Source organism: Cherax quadricarinatus, chromosome 54 (genome assembly GCF_038502225.1).
Source record: "Cherax quadricarinatus isolate ZL_2023a chromosome 54, ASM3850222v1, whole genome shotgun sequence".
NCBI classification, from domain to species: domain Eukaryota; kingdom Metazoa; phylum Arthropoda; class Malacostraca; order Decapoda; family Parastacidae; genus Cherax; species Cherax quadricarinatus.
The window spans coordinates 961,811-981,863 of record NC_091345.1 but is presented as its reverse complement, the minus strand read 5'-3'; the positions used below and the strand labels follow the sequence as shown (position 1 = coordinate 981,863).

Genomic DNA, 20,053 nt, shown 5'->3' with positions numbered 1-20,053 from the left:
AATCACTGTGTGTGTGCATTTACCTATTTGTGGTTCTTGGGGTCGTATCACAGCTCCTGGCCCTGCTGGTGTGTGTGTGACTTTTCTTAATGACCACATCCTCCTCGTTTTCAATAAACGTGTCTGTGATAGAAAATCCAGAACATTAATTTTTACGTAAAAGACAGACAGTCTTGATATTAGGAAAGTTTGAAATTTACCGACCTTTCTAAACTCACTATGGATTATTTTTGATGGCATCCACGTCTCCCTATTGAAATTTCCCAGCTTTTGAGGCTTCCAGATTACAATATTTTTGAGTGATGGTGTATGTTGTAAGTACCATCCTACGTGATTAGTGTGAAGGATAAAGTTAGTTCTTGCTCTTGTAAAATGTACAGACCAATGTATCTGTACAATGTACAATGTACATTGTATCTGTAAAATGTTCTTTACAAGGTTGAATTTATTAACTAAGAGCTGTTATTTCACCAGGGAGGCCTACCTAAGGTATACATTATCTCTCCAGTATGACGCCCACAACACCCTGCTGCCTATTTAATGCTCTTTTGTATTAATTTTGCAACAGAAATGACATACCTATGTATACTCCTTTTAATTTTTATGCATGGCCTATTTCCCAGGTCTTGCTGTATCCACATGTTTTGCACAATCCTCCACAAGATTTATAAAGGACACGCAACAAAATGTTAATTTCAGCAGCCAAAAAAAATATATATATTTTTAATAAATTTCAGGTCACGTTCATAATGGGCCGAATTTTCTTCGATGATCCGCTACATCGCCTGGGAATCTTCACACTGGGCTGCAGCCCCGGTGGTGTGATGTCCAACTTCTGGACTCTTATGTTCAACGGTGACATCAACCTCTCCATCACCATGACAGCCGTCTCCACCATTGCTGCCATGGGTAACTTTCATCCTGAGAGGGGACATGGGATAAATTTCGGTCATTATTTTCAATATGTACAGCCAGTGTGAATTGTGAACATAAGAAAAAAGGAACACTGCCACAGGCCTACTGACTCATGCGAAGCAGGTCCATGCCCCCCCCCCCCGATTAGCCCAATGACCCAACTAGTCAGGTCACTTCCACTTAAGGAAGGAGCAAGGCATCAGACCTAGTAGCACAAGCTAGTCAGGTCCAACTCACACCCACCCACACCCACTCATGTATTTACCTAACCTATTTTTAAAACTACACAATGTTTTAGTTTCTATAACTGTGCTCGAGAGTTTGTTCCACTCATCCACAACTCTATTACCAAACCAGTGCTTTCCTTTATCCTTCCTGAATCTGAATTTTTCCTACTTGAAACCATTGCTGCGAGTCCTGTCTTGGCTGGAAATTTTCAGCACGCTATTTACATCCCCTTTATTTTTCCTGTTTTCCATTTACACACCTCCATCATATCCCCCCTAATTCTACGCCTTTCTAAAGAGTGCAGATTCAGGGCCCTCAGTCTATCCTCATAGGGAAGATTTCTGATACATGGGATCAACTTTGTCATCCTCCTCTGTACGTTTTCCAGTGCATTTATATCTATTCTGTATTACTGTGACCAAGACTGTGCAGCATAGTCTAAATGAGGCCTAACCAAGGATATATAGAGTTGAAGAACAATCTGAGGACTTCTATTATTTATACTTCTAGGTATGAAACCAAGGATTCTGTTAGCTTTATTGCAAACACTAATGCACTGCTGTCTGTGTATGATAATTCTATGTAACTGTATTTGTGTATACCTGAATAAGCTTACTTACTTATTTACTTACTTAGTCTTGGTTTTAGATTACTGCTAACCAGAACTCCTAAATCCTTTTCGCAATCAGTAGTATTAAGATTTACATTATTTAGTTTATATGTGGCATGGTTATTTTCCTGTCCAACATTTAGAACTTTACATTTGTCTATATTAAACTGCATCTGCCACTTCTCCGACCATTGCATCAGTCTATTCAAATCATCCTGGAGTACTCTAGTGTCCTCATTAGAATGAATTGGCCGGCCTGTTTTGGTGTCATCTGCAAATTTGCTTATGTCGCTATTTATTCAATCATCTATGTCCTTTATGTAAATTGTGAACAACAAGGGGCCCAACACTGACCCCTGTGGAACACCGCTTGTGACGTGCCCCCATTCTGATTTCTCCCCATTTATGCAAACTCTCTGCTGCCTATTTCTCAGCCATGCCTCTACCCAGGAAAAAAATTCTCCTCCTATTCCGTGTGCCTTAAGTTTCCTCAATAGGCAATCACTCTCATCAGCATTTTGGCTCATAAAATTAATCAGTTTCAACATTTCTCAGAAGCAGTCTCTAAGTTTTTTCTAATATGAGATGGAAGGTTTTCATGCCTGGATGTTTTGGACCAGTCATTTATGAGGTCATTTGCTTTTTCAAGAGGAAAGGGATGATAAACTTTGCCAGTCTTTTTTCTGGTTATTTTGTTTATACCTTTCCAAGCCAAACTTAAAGGGGTATTCCTATTTAATCCACTAACAAATTGTTCCCATTCCTGTTGCCTAAGTCCTTGTTTTCTATTCCTTTCACTTGTTAGTGCAGCTTGGAACATTCTGAGCAGGATTAGGGTTCTACATTCACGGTATGCTGCATGTGTTAGATTGCGTAGCTGTGGATCATTATAGTATTTACATTGGTTTTTATTGTTATTTATAGTGGAAGGTCTATGTTTCCTTTTCCTGCCCACTTGATCTGTGATGACAGTCTCAATAGTAGCAACTAAATCATTGAATTTTTGTGCCAATAGGCTCATAATTCTTATACCATTGATCCAAGTGGTTAATAAAGTTATCTCTGTGTTCTGGGTTGAGAATAAGTTTCCTCCTTCTGTATTTAGCTCCTTGATTGCTGGAGATGTGATCAAGATTGACAGTTGTGAGTCTTGGGAAGTGATCAGATAGAAGATCATCAACTATGACCGAGTCATGTATCGTATATGATGTATTAAATCCAAGGCACTGATCTAGTATGCCACCATATATGTGAGTAGGCTCAGTAGTTTACCTGGAGTTTACCTGGAGAGAGTTCCGGGGGTCAACGCCCCCGCGGCCCGGTCTGTGACCAGGCCTCCTGGTGGATCAGAGCCCACAATTCGAACATTATCATGCTCATTTAGAAATTTCACTAGTTTAGTTCCACTGGTGTTTGTTATAGACCCACCAATATTCTTATGTCTGGCATTAAAGTCTCCAAGAATGAGGGTGGGTTCATTATTGAAGTGATCTGGTAAAACATCAGGTCGAAGCTGGTTCGCTGGGGCATAAAAATTAAAAATGTTTATGGAAAAATCGCCTGCATATACTTCGACACCATGATACTGCATGTTTACTCGACTCTGCAGAGCAAGGAGTGAATGTGGCAAGTTCTTTCTGACATACATCACACAACAGTTGGTTGACCTTAGGTTATAAGCTGCATATCCAGGCAACTTTGGTGGAGGTGCTCCATTTTTCAGTCTACATTCCTGCAAACAGATAACATCAACATTCTTGATTGCATTAATATGATGTAAGTCAGGCAACGGCTTCCTGATGGAAGCAATGTTCCTTGAAAAGATTTGTAAAGTATCCATTGTAGTGAGTTATTACAATCTCTTGCTCATAAGATGGTAAAACTATTATGCTTTGGCTACAGTGTGCAGGCACTTAAGAGCAAATAGCATAGTTTGAACGTGTTTATCTTCAGAACCTTTTACTTTAAGCATTTTTCGGCATTTTGGCAGCCAGTTCCAAGGCAAGTCTTGAAGCCATGAGTCATGGGTTTCTTTCTTACAAATTGCTTGAAACTGAACGTAGATTGCTGTTCTTTTGACATCATCAACGTACTCAGGAGAATCATCCTGACTACATATATTTATTAAACTTGTCAGCATCTGTTCAAGCTGCTCAATTTTTTTCTGCAAGTTTGTTATAATTTGAGGAAGGTCAGGCGAATCCAATGCCTCTCCAGAGGAAGGCACTTCTAAGTTAGTTCTTTCTTTAACACCTATCACCTTAACAGGTAAGATGGTTAAATTGTTTTGTGTTTGCTTTGAAGAAAGTGCTGCCCTACCTCGGTCAGATGATCAAACGTTCATGCTGCATGTCATGATATAACTAAGACCCGCGTCAGAAAACACATGTCCCGTTTCCTGACAAACCTTACCTAACCTAACCTAACCTAACCTAACCAGCATGGGCCGGTAGGTGTGATGTAATGCTCCGTAGTTCTCATGTTCTTACTTCCAGTTCTGCGAAATATATCTAAGAGTTACCTGTCACCAGTGTGTGATCAGGTGACACAGACATTTATTTATTTATTTATTTATTTATTTAAAAATTTGTGCACACATACAGAGGTACAAAAAATACAGAAAAGAGCAGTATGCCAAAGCCACTTATACTATGCATAGCATTACATAACATGTGTCACAGACAAACATGCGATACAGACAAACATGTGACAGACAATATATAACAGACAAAACATGCACCAGATACCCATCCTGTGGGCGATAATCAAAGGATTACAAAGGTACATAATGGGTCCCTGGACCCATTATGTACCAAAGTTTTGATAGCTGAACAAGGTACAAAGGTAATGAACTCCAGGCAGATTTCGTCACAATCATGACCAAGTTACGAGGTAATGAACCATCTACACGTCTATATATGGTTGCAATCATGAACAAATGGCAAAGTAATGAGCCATTCACACATCCACACCCGATCACAACTGTAATGAGTTATTAGTGCAAATATTAATTGGGTCACACACACACACACACACACATTAGTAGCAATCAGTGAAGAGGCGAGGCCAGGAGCTATGAATCGACCCCTGCAACCACAAATAGGTGAGTACACACACACACACACACACACACACACACACACACACACACACACACACACACACACACACACACACACACACACACACACACACACACACACACAAACACACACAAACACACACACACACACACACACACACATACACACATACACACACACACGCACACAAGCGCACGAACGCGGACAGGATAACGAATAAATATGAGTGGCACGAGAGAATCAATGAGAAATCCCCAGACATCATAGCAGTCACAATAACGAAACTCACTGAGACAATAACAGACGCAATCTTCCCACCGGGATATCGGACCCTAAGGAAAGATGGAAGGAGTAGAGGGGGAGGAGGGGTTGCACTACTCATAAAAAACCGATGGGGATTTGAAGAAATGGAAGGCATGGGCGAGATTGGAGAAAGGGACTACATAGTAGGTACAATTCAGTCTGGAGAACATAAAGTAGTTATTGGAGTGATGTGTAACCCACCACAAAACTGCAGGAGGCAAGAGAGGAGTATGAAGAAAACAACAGAGCGATGGTGGACACACTGGCTGAGGTGGCAAGAAGAGCTCACTCGAGCAGAGCAAAGTTACTGGTAATGGGCGATTTCAACCACAGGGAGATCGATTGGGAAAACCTGGAGCCACATGGGGGTCCCAAAACATGGAGAGCCAAGAAGATGGATGTGGTACTGAAAAACCTCATGCATCAACATGTCAGGGACACTACCAGAGAGAGAGGGGAGGATGAACCAGCAAGACTGGACCTTGTGTTCGCCCTGAGCAGTTCAGACATTGAGGACATCACTTACGAGAGGCCCCATGGAACTAGCGATCACGTGGTTCTGAGTTTTGAATATATAGTAAGAGTTACAAGTATAGAGGGTAACAGGAATTGAATGGGAAAAGCTAAACTGTAAAAGGGGGGACTACACAGGTATGAGAAACTTCCTGCAGGAGGTTCAGTGGGACAGAGAAATGGTAGGAAAGTCAGTAAACGAGATGATGGAATATGTAACAACAAAATGCAAGGAGGCAGAGGAAAGGTTTGTTCCCAAGGGCAATAGAAATAATGGGAAGACCTAAACGAGTCCTTGGGTTACCCGAAGGTGTAGGGAGGCAAAAACAAAGTGTACCAGAGAATGGATAAGGTACAGGAGGCAAAGGACCCAGGAAAATAAAGAGATTAATCGAAGAACCAGAAACGAGTATGCACAGGTATGGAGGGAGACCCAGCGACAGTACGAAAACGACATAGCATCAAAAATCAAGTGCGACCCGAAACTGCTGTATAGCCACATTAGGAGGAAGACAACAGTCAAAGACCAGGTGATCAGGCTGAGGAAAGAAAGTGGGGAACTCACAAGAAACGATCAAGAGGTATGTGAGGAGCTCAACATGAGATTTAAGGAAGTATTTACACTGGAGACAGGAAGGCCTCTGGGGTGACAGAACAGAGGGGGACACCAGCAAGGAATATATCAACAAATGTTGGATGACATACACACAACTGAGGAGGAAGCGAAAAAGCTGCTAAGGGACATTGATACCTCAAAGGCAATGAGACTGGACATCTCCCCGTGGGTCCTTAGAGAGGGAGCGGATATGCTGTGTGTGCCACTTACCACAATCTTCAACACATCCCTTGAAACTGGGCAACTACCTGAGGTATGGAAGACGGCAAATGTAGTTCTCATTTTAAAAAAAAGGAGACAGGAAAGAGGCACTAAACTACAGACCTGTGTCACTGACGTGTATAGTATGCAAAGTCATGGAGAAGATTATCAGGAGGAGAGTGGTGGAGCATCCGGAATGGAACAAGAGTATAAATGCCAGCCAGCACTGATTTATAGAAAGCAAATCCTGTGTCACAAACCTTCTGGAATTTTATGATAAAGTAACAGAAGTAAGACACGAGAGAGAGGTGTGGGTTGATTGCATCTTCTTGGACTGCAAGAAGGCCTTTGACATAGTTCCTCACAAGAGAATAGTGCAGAAGCTAGAGGATCAGGCGCGTATAACAGGAAGGGCACTGCAATGGATTAGAGAATACCTGACAGGGAGGCAACAACGAGTCATGGTACGTGATGAGGTATCACAGTAGGCACCTGTGACGAGCAGGGTCCCACAGGGGCCGGTCCTAGGACCAGTGCTATTTTCGGCATATGTGAAGGACATGATGGAAGGGTTAGAGTCAGAAGTGTCACTGTTTACAGATGATGTGAAGTTAATGAGGAGAATTAAATCAGATGAGGATCAGGCAGGACTTCAAAGAGACCTGGACAGACTGGACACCTGGTCCAGCAACTGGCTTCTCGAATTTAACCCCGCCAAATGCAAAGGCATGAAGATCGGGGAAGGGCAAAGAAGACCGCAGACAGAGTATAGGCTAGGTGGCTAAAGACTGCAAACCTCGCTCAAGGAGAAAGATCTTGGGGTGAATATAACACCGAGTACGTCTCCGGAAGCACACATCAGCCAGATAACTGCTGCAGCATATGGGCGCCTGGCAAACCTTAGGACAGCGTTCCGATACCTTAGTAAGGAATCGTTCAAGACACTGTGCACCGTGTACGTCAGGCCCATACCTGAGTATGCAGCGGCAGTTTGGAACCCACACTTGATCAAGCACGTCAAGAAATTAGAGAAAGTGCAAAGGTTTGCAACAAGGTTAATTCCAGAGATAAGGGGAATGTCCTATGAAGAAAGGTTAAGGGAAATCGGCCTGACGACACTGGAGGACAGGAGGGTTAGGGGAGACATGATAACGACATACAAAATACTGCGTGGAATATACAAGGTGGACAGAGACAGGATGCTCCCAAGAGGAAACACAGAAACAAGGGGTCACAATTGGATGTTGAGGACCCGGATGAGTCAAAGGGATGTTAGGAAGCATTTCTTCAGTCATAGAGTTGTCAGGCAGTGGAATAGCCTAGAAAGTGACGTAGTGGATACGGGAACCATACATAGTTTTAAGACGAGGTTTGATAAAGCTCATGGAACAGGGAGAGAGAGAGAACCCAGTAGCAATCAGTAAAGAGGCGGGGCCAGGAACTATGAATGGACCCCTGCAACCACAAATAAGTGAGTAGGTGAGCACACACGTTAGACCTATATTGGAGTATGCAGCACCAGTTTGAAACCCACACCTAGCCAAGTACGTGAGGAAAGTAGAGAATTGCAAAGGTTTGCAACAAGACTAGTCCCAGAGCTATGGGGTATGTCCTACGAGGAGAGGTTAAGGGAAATCGACCTGACGACACTGGAGGAAAGGAGAGATAGGGGGGATATGATAACGACATTTAAAATACTGAGAGGAAGCGACAAAGTGGACGAAGATAGGATGTTCCAGACATGGGACAAGGCAACGAGGGGTCATAGTTGGAAGTTGAAGACTCAGATGAATCGCAGGGATGTTAGGAAGTATTTCTTTAGTCACAGAGTTGTCAGGAAGTGGAACAGTCTGGGAAATAATGTAATGGAGGCAGGCTCCATACATAGCTTTAAGAAGAGGCATAATAAAGCTCATGGATGGCGAAACGCCAACAATAAAGATACCCAGATGTTGCACATGTGTCTTAATTTCATCTTGTCGGTATTGTATACCATTCTTGTACAGTCTAGTACCAGCCACCCACCACTAGATACCCGGCTTTCGTCGATATCTCATGTCAAATCAGACAAATTCAAATGATTAGCTATTCCTTAGGCCTGTTTGGACACTTATTATCTGAATAGCATCCACATGCACTCCTCACCATTTGAGTATATAATGAACTTACAGAAGAGAGACTTCTTTATCGAAATGGCTGCCATATCTTACCAGGTAGTATATGGTGCTGGCTTGGTGTTTAATTACTTTTATATTTTGAGTGTCTACAAGTTTGCTAAAATGCTCGGTTGTAATAATATTTTTATCCTGCCGTCCCACGAACTGTAAAATTCCGCTATTTCAACAGTAGCAACAGCCACTCATCTTGTAGTGACACAAGGATGCCTTAAAATAAAATAAAATAGAAGAGAGATCTGAGTAAGTAATGGAATGATCGCTGGTGTTGTGCCTGGTGTGAGTCAGTCAGTGTCACTGGTGTTGTGCCTGGTGTGAGGCAGTGAGCGTCACTGGTGTTGTGCCTGGTGTGAGCCAGTCAGTGTCACTGGTGTTGTGCCTGGTGTGAGCCAGTGAGTGTCACTGTCTCAGACACCATCCTTGCTTACCTTTGCCTCACCAAAAATAGAGTTAGAGCCTTCAAGCTGAATTTATCAAAACTTAAGTTTGAGACTTTCACGTTGCTGATTTTCAATGCCTCATATTTTCACATTTTTTTTTTTAATTTCTCAGTTTTTCTTGATTTTTTTTTAAATATCTTCATAACTTCAACACAACCCCCCATCCTTCAAAAAACTGTCATTGGCCCCTTGTTTTCCATGGACCCAAGACTGTGAACCACTGATATAGTTTACCTCCACAAAGTCAGCCAGATAAATTCCACTTTCCAATAACGCCGAGAAAAAAAAAATGAAATGATACCCTAGTTACTCATTTTCCTCTTCGTCAGGGATGATGCCACTATGGATGTACACCCTGGGAGGGAAGCTGCTGGAGGAGAACGCTAATCTTAAGATTCCCTATGGTAACCTGGCAGGATCGCTCATCAGCCTCACATTGCCCGTCGCTGTCGGCATCTTCATAAGGTCATCATCTAAGTATTCATTATTCTTGTGTTCCCGTTATTGTTCATAGTTCTTACTGATGCTACTACTGTTTATATTAATACTACTGCTACTACTACTACTATTAGTAACACTACTACTACTACTACTACTATTAGTAACACTACTACTACTACTACTACCACCACTAAAGTGCTTTTACTACTACTACTACTACTACTACTGCTATTACTAATAGTAATACTACTGCTGCTGCTATTAATACTATTGCTACTAGTACTGGGAAGCAATGAAATAATCACCAGTAAACAGATGGGTTTAACACCCTTGCAAACAGTTCATCAGGACCTGGGGATTTGTTAGGTTTTAGTTTCTCTGTTTGTCTGAGGACCATGTCACTAGTTACTGCAATCGTACGATGCCAGTGATATTATGATGCCAGTAATGTTATGTTACCATTGATGTTATGATATAATGGATGTTGTGACGACATTGTTGTTATGATGCCAGTGAAGTTATGATGCCATTGATATTTTGATGCCATTAATGTTACTATACCATTGATGTTATGATACCATTGATGTTATGATGTCATTGATGTTATGATACCGTGGATGTTATGATGCCATTGATGTTACGATGTCATTAATGTTATGATACCATTGATGTTATGATGCCAGTGAAGTTATGATGCCATTGATATTTTGATGCCATTAATGTTACTATACCATTGATGTTATGATACCATTGATGTTATGATGTCATTGATGTTATGATACCATTGATGTTATGATGCCAGTGAAGTTATGATGCCATTGATATTTTGATGCCATTAATGTTATTATACCATTGACATTATGATACCATTGATGTTATAATGTCATTGATGTCATTGATGTTATGATACCGTGGATGTTATGATGCCATTGATGTTATGATGCCATTGATATTATGATGCCATTAATGTTATTATGCCATTGCTGTTATGATACCATGGATATGATGATGCCATTGATGTTATGATGCCATTGATGTTATGATGCCATTAATGTTATGGTGCCATTGATGTTACGATGTCATTGATGTTACGATGTCATTGATGTTATGATGCTATTGATGTTATGATGACATTGATGATGGCATTGATGTGATGATGTCTCCCATTTAAGGGAATCTCAAACGAAACATATATTCCAAATCCAAAATTACCTAATTTCATCTCACTCAAATAAGAGCTGAGAGAGTTTCATGACTACCTGCTTGTGAAGCGGAGAGTGACCTGTCATGGTGTGACCTGTTGCAGGTACAAGCGACCCAGTTGGGCAGAGAAGGGAGCACGCATCATCAAACCCTTCACCTTCATCGTTATATTATTCTTCATGGTCGTAAGTAGTCAATTTCCTCTTTCATTTTGTCTCTTGGAAATCCGACAACTAATTATTTTCTATCATCTAACAATCCTGAGACTTAACTGGGAAACCAGAACTATCACGGTTTGCACTTTGAATGCTTCGAGATCCATTCTTTAAGATTCCAGGTAAAATCTGTGTCACACCTCACTTCTCGGTGGCTATAGTGAGTTTGTCACAGGGTAAGTTTCCGCCATATTGGCGGTCAAACGTGTAATAGCGATGAAGTTTACCTCTAGAGAGTTGGAACATAAATGTTTATTTGTCGAGAAATAAAGTAACTACTACTACTCCTAATTAATAATAATAATTAAAATAATAATAATAGAAATATGTACAAATTTACTGTTTATGTAAGAATTTTAAAGTACTGCAAAATTTATTTTTATTGTAGCTTGTGTTTACATTGTCGTACATAAGAAAGTTTGTGTGACTAGTGGAGGAAGGATTGTGTTCACCCTGTGAGGAGCGGCACCAAGGAAACAAATAGATCATAAAATGGGTCTTTGTGACATCCCACTGGATATGGTTTCTTAATCATACATTACATTCATTCATTATAATTACGCCAGTGGGGTAATGCAAGCCTTAACAACTTGCAAGAGTAACCAGGACTTTGGAGAGGGTAAATAATGACAGCCTTCTCTAAGATACTATTTGTCTGAGGACCATGTCACTAGTTACTGCAATCGTACATAGTTTATTATCCTGTTCTATATAATCTATTATTTCAGGAAAATCGCTAGTATTTTCCTGGGTGAAAACTGAGAGGAAGTAGGTACTGAGAATTTCACACATATCCTTATCACTGTCAGTGATCTGACCAGAGTTATTCTTAACTGGGCCAATCTTGTCCCTAATCTTACTTCTGTATACCTAAAAGAACCCTTTTGGGTTAGTCTTTGAATCCCTTGTGACGTTAGCCTCATAATCCCTTTTTGCTTTTCTTATTCCTTTCTTTACTTCTCTCTTTAATTGAATATATTGATTTCTTAACTGCCCATCCCCTCTTTTGATACGCCTATATATGCCTTTCTTTTGGCCAATGAGATGTTTTAATCTATTGTTCATCCATTTGGGATCATTTTTGTTAGATCTAATTTCCCTACTCGGAACAAAAGTTGTCTGGGCAGCTAGAACTATGCTCTGAAAAACGTCATATTGGCAACCAAGATCACCTACCTGACCCATAATCAGGACATCCCAATTAAGCCCACCCAGGTAATTTTTCAGTCCCATGAAGTCGGCCAAGCGAAAATCTGGGACAGAGATTTGATTGCAGTTATCTGGGTAATTCCATGATATATTGAAACTAAGTGATTTGTGATCACTTTCTCCAAGCTCATCATTAACCTCAAGATTATTAATTAGTGAATCTTTGTTGGCAAGAACCAAGTCAAGCAGATTGTTTCCTCTAGTTGGTTCTGTCACAACCTGTTCTAAAAAGCAATCCTGAACCGTATCAAGAAAGTCACTAGACTCAAGATTTCCTGTCATATTGTTCCAATCAATTTGTCTAAAGTTAAAATCTCCTCTTATCACAACATTTTCATATCTAGATGCCTTATGCATTTCGTACCATAACAGCTTACTGCCCTCCCTATCAAGGTTTGGGGGCCTATAAATCACACCCAAAATTAATTTTTCACGTCCCTCGAGAAACTGTAGCCAAACAGATTCTGTGTTCGATGTTTCTAATCTTATATCATGTCTAAGACAACAATTTAATTTTTCTCTGACATACATCGCCACTCCACCACCCTTCCTGTTGACCCTATCAGTGTGGAATAGTTTATAACCCTGTATGTTGCATTCAGAAGGCATTTCTCTATCTTTCAGGTTGAACCAGGTCTCTGTTATACCAATAATATCTATATTACCTACACTTGCAAGTAATCTTAGCTCATCTATCTTATTTCTTAGACTCCTACTATTTGTATAGTAAACCTTAAGGGAGCTAGTCACTCGTTGCCCAATACTATCTTTGTTTGTTTGTTGATCAATTGATTTGCCATTACTAGCAACTTTAAAACCATACCCCCGGCCGGGATTGAACCCGCGGTCATAGAGTCATGTTGACTAGCAACTTTATATTGCATATTGTCATTTAAACATATCCCTGAGGTATCCCGGTAATAACTGCTGTTTTTAACCCTTATGCCGCAGCCTGATTGTTTCTCACATTATCATTACTAATATAAGCACTGGTTACTCACTAGGTTACAATCCCATCCAATAAGAGATTCCTTCATCTAGCTGTAGCAAAGTTTAGTTAGAAAGTGATGGATTTGACATTTTCTTATTAATAGAGTCAGTGATATACCGCGACCCACAGGGTTTGCTCGGACGTCTTATTAAATAATTTGATGTTTGGATACAGAAAACATAATATTCTGGTGTGTAGCCCCTGTCTCCGTGCACACATTTGACGTTTATGTGATCGCCAGCTCCATGTAAACTGAACTGCCAGAGATATTTGGTTTAGCAGCGAGTACCTCCTGTAGTCTGCTGATCTTGTTACTTTCTCCATAAACTTGTTTTACTTGATACAGTTGGTTACTAGGGACCAATGGATCTGAGAGTTCTCATCTGTACTCTTCTACTTCTTACTCGTTGTCTCAATCTTTTTCTAACACTTTTGACCACGTTTCTGGAGGCCTGTGTGAGAGGGAAGATTCGTAATTATAACTTTAATTCAAGTCATTTATTTGTGCAGTGTACGTGTCTTGCGTTATACATGTACATTTTAGGTTCAGAACTTAGGTTGTTTAAGGCAAGTAATGACGTCAGGGAGTTAGAAACAACTAAACTAGCTGTAATTGCATGTACGTAGACTTAGTTACTGCTGTACTAAATTAAGTGTTTGTGTTACATTTGTATATACACTAATAACATCCGTGTGACATAATAATTTGTAAGTTTTGATTTTGTAGCTTAGTCACTCTCTAATACAGCGTATTTGACCGCCAAAATGGCGGAGATAGTAGCTCGCGTCACGTGACTGCAATCTCTTTATAATATGTGAAGCCATTATAAATCCTTTAAGCTTCTCATACAGTAATAACAACCTCCAAAAATATATATAATTCATTATGTACGAAGCAAGTGCCTAGAAATTACCCGAGTCTTCCTAAAACGACAAAACTAACATATAAACACGGTCGTCCTCCACGGTCTTCTGTATATATTTCTAGTCTCCATATTATGTCCATGTATTGATAGAACCACTGGATGGCGAAGCGTCTACTAATGTTGCACATGTGTCTAATTCATCAAACATGTTGTTGTCTCACAGCTGGGCACCTTGAATTCGTACAAGGTGTTTACCATGATGACCTGGCAGATGGTGGTGGCGGGATCCCTAGTTGCTCTCTGCGGCTACAGCTTCGGTGCCATCTTCGCTAAGCTCTGGTGCCTCTCCACCGACAAGGTCATCGCTATCAGCATCGAGACAGCTCTCCAGAACCCCGGAGTCGCCTTCATCCTTCTCAAGCTCTCTCTTCCCAGCCCAGACAGGTGACCTCCCTTTTAAAGTGCTTTGGGTCATGAAGAGTATGATATTCAAGGTGGGATATTCATGATGGTAAGGAATGAGTATACTTAATAACTAATGAAAAGAAAAACACTTTTCTAAAAAAAAAAAAAACGATAAAGCGATCTATAAACTTGGTTCTCAGTCAGAGATCGTGTTTTGCAGAGCTCTGAATGTGAACATTACATATCTCTTTTACCTGTAAACAGATAATTCTGAGATATGACTGGGTAGACAGCTGAGCATTCTTAGCAATAAAAAATAAATCCATCACACTTACGGAAATCAAAGGTAAAATGAATAACGAAAAGCTTCTGGAATTAATGAAATATATAATACAAATAAATACTATCACACTAATCTAGAATAACTAGCATTAGTTATAATTGCCATTAAATAGTCACTGATAAATAACTCTCCTAAAATTATTCCCAACGTTTCTACAAGCACCGTAAACAACCGAAACGAACAAACTTTATTTCTTTCTGCAGTATACAAGATGTAGTTTACGTGTAATAAAATATTGTTCAACACAAAAGAAAACCACGAACATGTGGTGATTTTTTCGTAGTGATAAAACTTAAGACGAAAGGATGAAGGTCTAAGTCGGGAGGAAACAGTTAAAATGTGTTGCATGCCACGAGCCACACAGATGAGGGCTGGAGAAGCTGCAGGGAGGGTGAGTGTGGCTGAGATGCGTGTGACTAGTCCTAAAACGACCGAAAGGGTAACCATTCTTTCTGAATAATGAGACCCTGTCACCTGCTTCCTGCTGTGTCTTTCATAACTTGCTAGTTTGCCTGTTACACCCACAGGACACGCCACTTTCCAGTGACGTATCTAACCTGCATAATAGTATATGGTCCATGAAGTCACTGTGAGGAAGAAGTTTGGTATATAGTGAACTCTTTACAGCAGCCTTCACCTCAGCATCTTCCCGTTCATTTGCTGGGACACCAACATGGCCCGGACACTACTAACCCATCTTCACGCCTTGTGGGGATGGACTAAACACTCCAGGATGGTATATTCTGGTCATAAATTTTCTGGAACATGTGTGTCTGCCTGCTGCTGCAGTTCTTATATTCCCATATAGTTCACGCTGTTGACACATCACTGTTTCATTCTCGTTAAAGACAGCACCCACAGTTCTGTAGCTACTGGTAAATGCTTCATTATTTCCTAATAAGCCGAATCGTACAGTTTGACCTATTTGGCAAGGGTCGACTTTGCCGAAAAAGCAGACGTCCGTTTATTGCCACTCCAGTTTCTTGTCGCTGTTATATGCTTTTATCGACTCTCATCTTCTTCATAAAGTCTGTCAGTTCATCATGGGCCACCTGCCCTGCAACCTCTATATGTCTGATTCCTACCTTCATTGTGTAATATTTCTTTTAGTTCAGTCATCTAGTTGTTACTGTACTCTAACTCCTCTCCGGAAAATAAATTCTATATTTTGCACATTACGAATGTTAAAAATGACAACTAGTCAGTAGTTGCAATTTTGGGTTTAGGTTTTTCTAAAAAGCTCGTAATCGGGTCCGGTTAGTGTCTATTACTAACTTATCCTGGAGTCTGGTGGTGAATTCTTGTGACTCTCAGTGGTACAGTGGAATATCACAACGGGGTTGAGGTCCTACGTATAACTGATTTCAGGTGACCGCCACTGAGTAACTGAAACAGAATGTGAATTCCGACAAGCTGAAACCAATGAGACTGATAAAGTGTGGAGAACTTTATTAATAACAAGAAGAATGCCTTGCAACAACGCCTCTACTAACGTGTCCTGGATGATGAACGGCGATGGAATTTGGATCAGTGCTCTGAAAATTTTCAATCTCGAAGCCTTTTAGAGAAACTTAATGTCGAAAGAATCATCAAAACAATGAATTTGGAAAGAAGTTAATAACACTCCCTATTTCTTAAATTCATTACTATGCAAATTAGACACTCCTTTAAAACTAAAGGACTACTGCAAACACGACAACCAACACGACCATGTTCTATTTAGATCACACTTGAACCTAGAGAGGGATACTACCAGGGTTCTTTCTCAGAACTTACAGGATTTGAAGCTCAGAGTTTCTTGAACAAGAATGACAAATTATTAAATATTTTTTCTCCAAGCTTCATTTACTCACACACGTCGCTCGAGGTTATAGAAATAGAACATTTAAGAGCATCTGCACCGACAACTAAGAAAATCAGTGACTGACTCATTATTTTCCCAACATGCAGTATTCCCATTAATCTTTCCAGTTAAAAAGAGCAGGAACATCATCGCTGTCGTTAGGTCTGTCACTATCAACAAGCTCAGATGAATCAAACACAATCACTAATATCAAAAGAAAACTGGGTTGTACTTCTTCGAGTAAAGTCTGCAACACAATTTTCGTGATAGAAGCATCACTGGACATCAACACAAGCATCAAGGAATTCAAATACGCAAGCAGAACTCACAGCACAAAAATACTTTTGTTTTCTTATCCTAGGCACCTATAACTGAGCAAAAGCTAAGAAAAGCTAAAACAAGGGAGGAAAATACATTAGAAAGTGCCTAGAATCGACTCTGATCAGCATATCAACAACACTTTCCACACTCGAGATAACTTCCAAATAGAAAAACTCCTTCGTACCTCACCTTTGTAGCAGACATTGTGAAAATAAACATGATATAACTGACCAGTCTCCACTCTCTTCCACTTTTCTCTTGTATGTAAATTTATTTTTGTTCTTTTGTTGATGACTTAAAAACCTTGTCAACCAACTGAAACGTTTCCATTTATAGTTTTTTTCCCGTACTCCATTAATGTCCTATATGTTCTAATTTGTCTCTATTCACATATTAAGTTCTTCACTCTGGCATTTGCCATATTGCTAGGGTGAAGGTTTTTCCTCTTTGTCTTCATCATCCCTCAGCTTAAATAATCTTTCCGTTGGCAATTCAGCCATTGCCTAGTAAGTTTATTTAGGTACAAATCCACGTAAGTACAATTATCATACATAGTAAGATATACTGAGAAAGATCGGAGTCACCATGATTCAAACCAACGTGAGGGGAGTGACACATACCCCAGTGTGGCGTTTTAGACCAGTCAGTCACACTGTAGCCGAGTAGTAGTCTAAACAGGGCCAGATTAAGAAGTCTCCGGGCCCTAGGCTATTCAAATTGGCGGGGCCCCTTTGAGTTACGGGTAAGCGAAGTGACCCCTTCCAGCTTGGGGGTGGGGGGGGGGGTCGGTGTGAGCCTGTTTAAGGTCTAATTAAATACATTCTGGCTATTTAGATTAAATTTAATAGGGAAAGTACATCAAGACAACCAAAACCATTTACCAACAGCCATTATAACTATCTTGTTAAATCATGCATTTTACTCTCCAAACACTTGAACTTTTTAGGTAGGGACCCCTTTGCACTTGCGCCATGTGCGCAGTCTTGGATGAGCCCCTAAACCCCTTGGACAGCGAGGCCCCCAAATGCGCGGGGCCCTAGGCAAATGCCCAGTTTGCCTATGCGGTAATCCGGCCCTGAGTCTAAAGGGTCACATTAGGGATCTATGCCACTCCCCTCAGGTGGGTTTCAATCCTGCTGACTGCAGTCTTTCTCTGTATATACCTCCGCTTGTTTCTGCGTAGTGCATTAACAATAACAAGTGTACATTATCTAAGATAACCCAAAAAGTCAGAGTGATTTATTTACATTGGGGTTCTTACAAACCTACAAGTTTTATGCCGAATGTTTTGCCAACCTGTATCATCACTATGAACTCTTGGATTTCTTACCCACCATAGACTCCTCAGTGTTAAATATTTACACTTGGGAACCATTTGGAGAAGTAGTGGGTGTCTGATGCTCTCCAGAGATAGAACGAGTGACTATGAAAGTGCTCTTCGGCAGATCAAGGGTTACTCAGTCTGATCGATTTTGACAAAAAAATAAACAATCTTATCGGAAATTTCTCCCTGATTTTAGAAGCGTCCCGTGGTTCGGTTGGCAACCGGTGGTTCAATCCCCGGCAAGGGTAGAAACGTTGAGCATGTTTCCGTACACCTGTTGTCCTTGTTCACCTAGCAGTAAGTAGGTACCTGGGTGTTAGTCGACTGGTGGGGACAAGATTAAAGAATTGCAGTAGAAATAAGACAGACAGACCCTAATGACACACTGACTTAATTGGAATATTCTAGGTGACTAACCCTCCGAGTTAAAAATCCCAACAAATCTTATAAGAATGAGTAAAATCTGAATATTACTTACGGAGTTATGAAGGTTTTAAGGTGACGCTTGTGACTTGTTTTATGGCAGAATGAGTGCTTCCGCCTGGAGGAAGGTACTCTCTTCAATTTTCATTGGCCATATTTTTAACACCTATATTTATGTTTTCGTATCATATTTCACTTATATTAACTGTTCAGTCACACTAAACATACGTCAACAAATGTAAATAGCATTTATTAGCTCCCATAATGCCTAGCACTTGTTTTCTCCACATCAGGCTAACTGGGACTATTTTGGAGGATCTAGAATTTTGGCATAAATTTATGTCAACGGCAGTTTAATGATTAAATATCATATTTTGAGATAATGATTGTAAGTATAGATTTTAATATGTGTAAAGGTGTATTATTATCCCTAAAAATTATGATCTATATATTTTAATTGTTATCCGTCTCATGGATTAATTCAAAGCTGACAGTAAGCAGCAAAGTCTGCGTAAATGATGTAAAAAATACATAATTCTAATTTTTTAACAAACTGTTTATTGCAGTGACCTTGCAGCACTACCAGCCATGGCTACCATGATGATGACAGGCCCACCAATAATTCTTGTTTACATAGTGTATGCCCTGCTCCACCGCTTCTGTGGTTGCTGCCCCGTCACTCCTGAGGTCCAGACAGTGACCCTCCCTCAGGAGACACTCAGTGACACTCCGCAGGAAATCGTTAAACTACTTCCCGATGCCGCTGATGGACTTGCCACACCAGTCATCAAACAAAAGGAGAAAGATCCCTACGCCATCATTTTGCTAGGAATGACTAAGAAGAAACTAATGGAAACCGATGGTAATTACTATGTGACCGTAACAGAAAGTTGAGTGGATTGTTCTGTTGTGGATAGTTGCGAACCATCTTTGTCAGTGTTTGTGAGTTCATTACCTTTGTACCTTGTTCAGCTATCAAAACTTTGGGGCCCAGTCCCTGGACAAATTATGTACCTCTGTAATCTATAAATACCTTTGTAACTTGTCATGATTGTGACCAGATCTACCTGAGTTATTACCTTTGTAACTTGTTCAGCTATCAAAACTTCGGGGCCCAGTCCCTAGACCATTATGTACCTCTGTAATCTTTTGACTACCACCCACAGGATGGGTATGAGATGCATAATAAACATATTAAACTAACTCAGTGCTGGAAAATGTGACTGAAATCAAGCCACTGTATAACTAGTGTATTAATATTACAATGTGTAGTATGCGCCATAACCTGGACTACACGTACAACGAACATGTGTAAATTATAGTATAATTAATATATAAATAGTGTAACTACATGGCATTAGCAAATAAAACAAATGATAAACTCTA

At 40.4% G+C, this 20,053-nt stretch overlaps 1 protein-coding gene across 1 annotated transcript in view; it reads left to right on the top strand.

Annotated features, from left to right (window-relative positions):
- The window catches only part of LOC128699109 (hepatic sodium/bile acid cotransporter), a 35,914-nt gene extending 15,861 nt beyond the window's left edge, over nucleotides 1-20,053 (top strand). The window contains exons 3-7 of the mRNA XM_053791627.2: nucleotides 738-909; nucleotides 9,413-9,548; nucleotides 10,831-10,912; nucleotides 14,232-14,452; nucleotides 19,234-20,053. Of these exons, the coding sequence (XP_053647602.1) occupies nucleotides 738-909; nucleotides 9,413-9,548; nucleotides 10,831-10,912; nucleotides 14,232-14,452; nucleotides 19,234-19,561 (939 nt within the window). The 3' untranslated portion in view covers nucleotides 19,562-20,053. The remainder of the gene's footprint in view (nucleotides 1-737; nucleotides 910-9,412; nucleotides 9,549-10,830; nucleotides 10,913-14,231; nucleotides 14,453-19,233) is intronic.